The 3,050-nt window shown below is 44.5% G+C and overlaps 1 protein-coding gene across 1 annotated transcript in view; it reads right to left on the bottom strand.

The window, feature by feature from the left end:
• Nucleotides 1-442: 442 nt before the first annotated feature.
• The window catches only part of ATP4B (ATPase H+/K+ transporting subunit beta), a 4,779-nt gene continuing 2,171 nt past the window's right edge, over nucleotides 443-3,050 (bottom strand). Inside the window, 4 exon segments of the mRNA XM_032442615.1 lie at nucleotides 443-637; nucleotides 1,023-1,115; nucleotides 1,429-1,485; nucleotides 2,415-2,614. Coding sequence (XP_032298506.1) covers nucleotides 443-637; nucleotides 1,023-1,115; nucleotides 1,429-1,485; nucleotides 2,415-2,614 — 545 coding nt within the window.

Raw genomic sequence — 3,050 nt, 5'->3', positions numbered from 1 at the left:
AAACATCCTGTACAAGGCAGATTGAGAAGGGTATTATCTCAGAGTATTTTGAGCTATTTATTTTTCTAGCTATCTTATTTGCTTCTACAGTATCCAGTATTCAGTATTATACATCAGTTACTTATTAGTTTGAAAAACGATGGAAAGCGATGTTTTGATCCCATGCTTCCTTTTCTTGGAAAGCACACCTGCTTGCATTAGAAGATGCGTGTTTCGTACAAGGGTTTGCACAGAGGTTTAAGTGCAGTGTAGCCACAGAACACAGAGCTATGTACATTGGGGATGATTCCCACCTCCTCCTCACGCTGAGTGATGTGCTGGGTTTTAGTTATATGGGTTACCTCTCAGTAGAAAATGTCTGCTCTCTCTGTAATTTGAGTACATTCATATGGCAATCATAGAAAATAAATATCAGTCAGTGTGACAGCAGGTAAGTCATTCTTCACACATGCTTTGCAGAAGCATCTCTCGCTGCTCAGTCCTCTATTTTCAATTTAAATTCCACTTTTCCTTCATAAGGGTCATGAACGTTATCGAAGGTAATCCCGGCTCCAATGATTTTGCACACTATGTTGACTTCTACATTCTTTGTAATGTTGAGGAATTTCACCGCTACCAAAGGGTTGCTGTAAGTGGGCTAGGAGGGAAAAAAATAAGAGTTCTTTATCTCACCAGTGCCAGTTTCTAAATCTTAAAATAGGCCTTCTTTCCAGTTCACATAAAATCACAGGAAAGCTGCAGTCATTTTGTTTTACTCAAAGATCGTCACCATACAGTCAGAACAGTCTGGGTTGGAATGGCTGCCCAGGGCCCCATCCAACCTGGCCTTGAGTGCCTCCAGGGATGGGGCACCACAGCTTCTCTGGGCAGCTGTGCCAGTGCCTCATTGCCCTTTGAGTAAAGAATTCCTGCCTAATATCTAACCTAAATTTCTCCTGTTTTATCTTAAAGCTATTCCGTCTTGTCCCATCCCTATCTGAAGAAGATGAAGAAAATTAAAGCCAAAATATGTGGGCACCTACCTGTGCCTTCTTTCCGTAGTAGGGGAAGTAGTGCAGATTGAAGGTGCCATTCACCGGGTAGTATTCTACCTCCAGTGGGCGGGATTCATCACCCTGTTGGTAATGTAAGAGAGGTTTGTTGGCTGCCCCCTGCAAATATTTCCTTGCTGTTGCTCAAGTACAGCCATCTGTTCAGAGCCAATCTTCAAATAAAAGTGGAAATCTGCTGCTATCATTGCTAAGAAAAACAGATCTGCTGAAAGTTGCAGAAGGCTTTGAAGTTTTACTCTTAATCATAAACCTCAGCACTGGGAGAGCAAAACAAATTGCAAGTGCTTTTTGGTTTGGCCGGTTTTTGGTTCTTAGGCCACTTGGCTATCAGAGCTGTGGTGCTCAAAGCCATTCAGTTCAGCCCTCACACACTTACTACGTAGGTGCAGTCCACTCTTGGTGCGGTGCCATTGCCAGGATAAAATTTGATTATCTGAAATAGAAAGCACGCATTTAGTCATCTTGTTGATGGTTTGAAGACAAAAGGGAGCAAAAGATGAACTGAACTTCAGATGCTGAATGTGTTCCTGCATAAGGCCCCATCAGTCACACTGCCTCGCTTCAGTAGTGGTGGGGATATTGCCCTGGAGGTGTTCAGAAAGCAGCACTGTGAGTATCCTACTAGGAAGCTTCTGCTTTGGCTGAAGCTCTAGGGCCCATTTGGTCCCACACAGCAGTAGGGTAACTTTCTGCAGCAGCAAAGGCATAAGGAACTGAAGTGCCCAGGGCCTTGTTAACCGCCTTTCTCCCCACCCTGCATGCAGCCTTGCTGAGGAAAACAAAGAACTCCCTCAGGAAACACCTCCAGTTTTGCCTGCAAACATCAGCAGTATGGTTCTGCTATGTTCCATGCCCAAGCCTAGTGTGTGGGACAAACCAAAAATGAAGGGATTTTGTCTTTCAGAAACTGATGGAGAATACAAACTCTTCAATTTTGTACCAAAATTGAACTACAATGCTCAGTGTTTTACCTGAAATGTACATTCAGAGGTTTTCTTTGCAGGCTGGAGAAATTGAATGTGCAAGAAGCACATCTCTGAAGTCACTTTACCTAGAGCCGTATCTTAATGCTTTAACAGAAGGGTCTCGGTTGCACAGAAGAGAAGCTTTTACATACTGGTTTTTCAGACAGCATCACTACTTAGATGCTAACAAAACTGCTCCAAAGCTTCAGAAATTCTGTTCGTGTTACTCTGCGTGGGGTTGTGACGAAGCCCCACTGTTTCTCTGGTCACAATTAGGGAAAGTGGAGTGAATTGTTTGCCCACTGCAAAGCAGAGTTGAGCTCCCCAGCTGAGAATCAAGAGACCCAGTGTTTCCCAACTAATTCCTTACTGCTCTGCAGCCTGACATTGCACTTACCCTGTTCATCTTTACAATAAAGCAAGGTTTTCCTTCTGGAAATCCAAAAGTAGGATCTGTGATGCCAGAGCAGTTTTGAAGCATATCTGATGTAAACTTGCAGGACAGTTTTGTGTTATTTGGGCCATCAAAGGTGTTCTGGATGAAGTATGTGTTGCTTGTGCAGTTGATGTTCGGGTGCTGAGCAGCTGGGCTATATGCTGGGTTTGTGAAAGAAGAAAGAAAATTCCTCTGTGAAGCCTCTCATAGAGAAGTTTGCAATAAGGGCTGTGAGACACTGGTACAGGTTGTATGGAGAAGCGGTTGATTCCCCATCCCTGGAGACACTCACATCAGGCTGGATGGGGCTCTCAGCACCCTGATCCAGCTGTAGGTGTCCCTGTTCACTGCAGGGGAGTTGGATGGATGGCCTTTAATGGTCCTTTCCAACTCAAATGAGAGTGGGGCAGGTCTCTTCTCAATAGTGACAAGTGACAGGACGAGGGGAAATGGCCTCAAGTTGCACCAGGGCAAGTTTAGGTTGGATATTAGGAAGAACTTCTTCACAGAAAGGGTAGTTAGGTACTGGAATAGGCTCCCCAGGGAGGTGGTTGAATCGCCATCCCTGGATGTGTTTAAGAGCTGTTTGGATGTGGT

The sequence above is a fragment of the Coturnix japonica genome, chromosome 1 (assembly GCF_001577835.2).
Source record: "Coturnix japonica isolate 7356 chromosome 1, Coturnix japonica 2.1, whole genome shotgun sequence".
NCBI lineage: Eukaryota > Metazoa > Chordata > Aves > Galliformes > Phasianidae > Coturnix > Coturnix japonica.
Note: the sequence above shows the minus strand (reverse complement) of the source record. Positions and strands in the feature narration are given on the sequence as shown.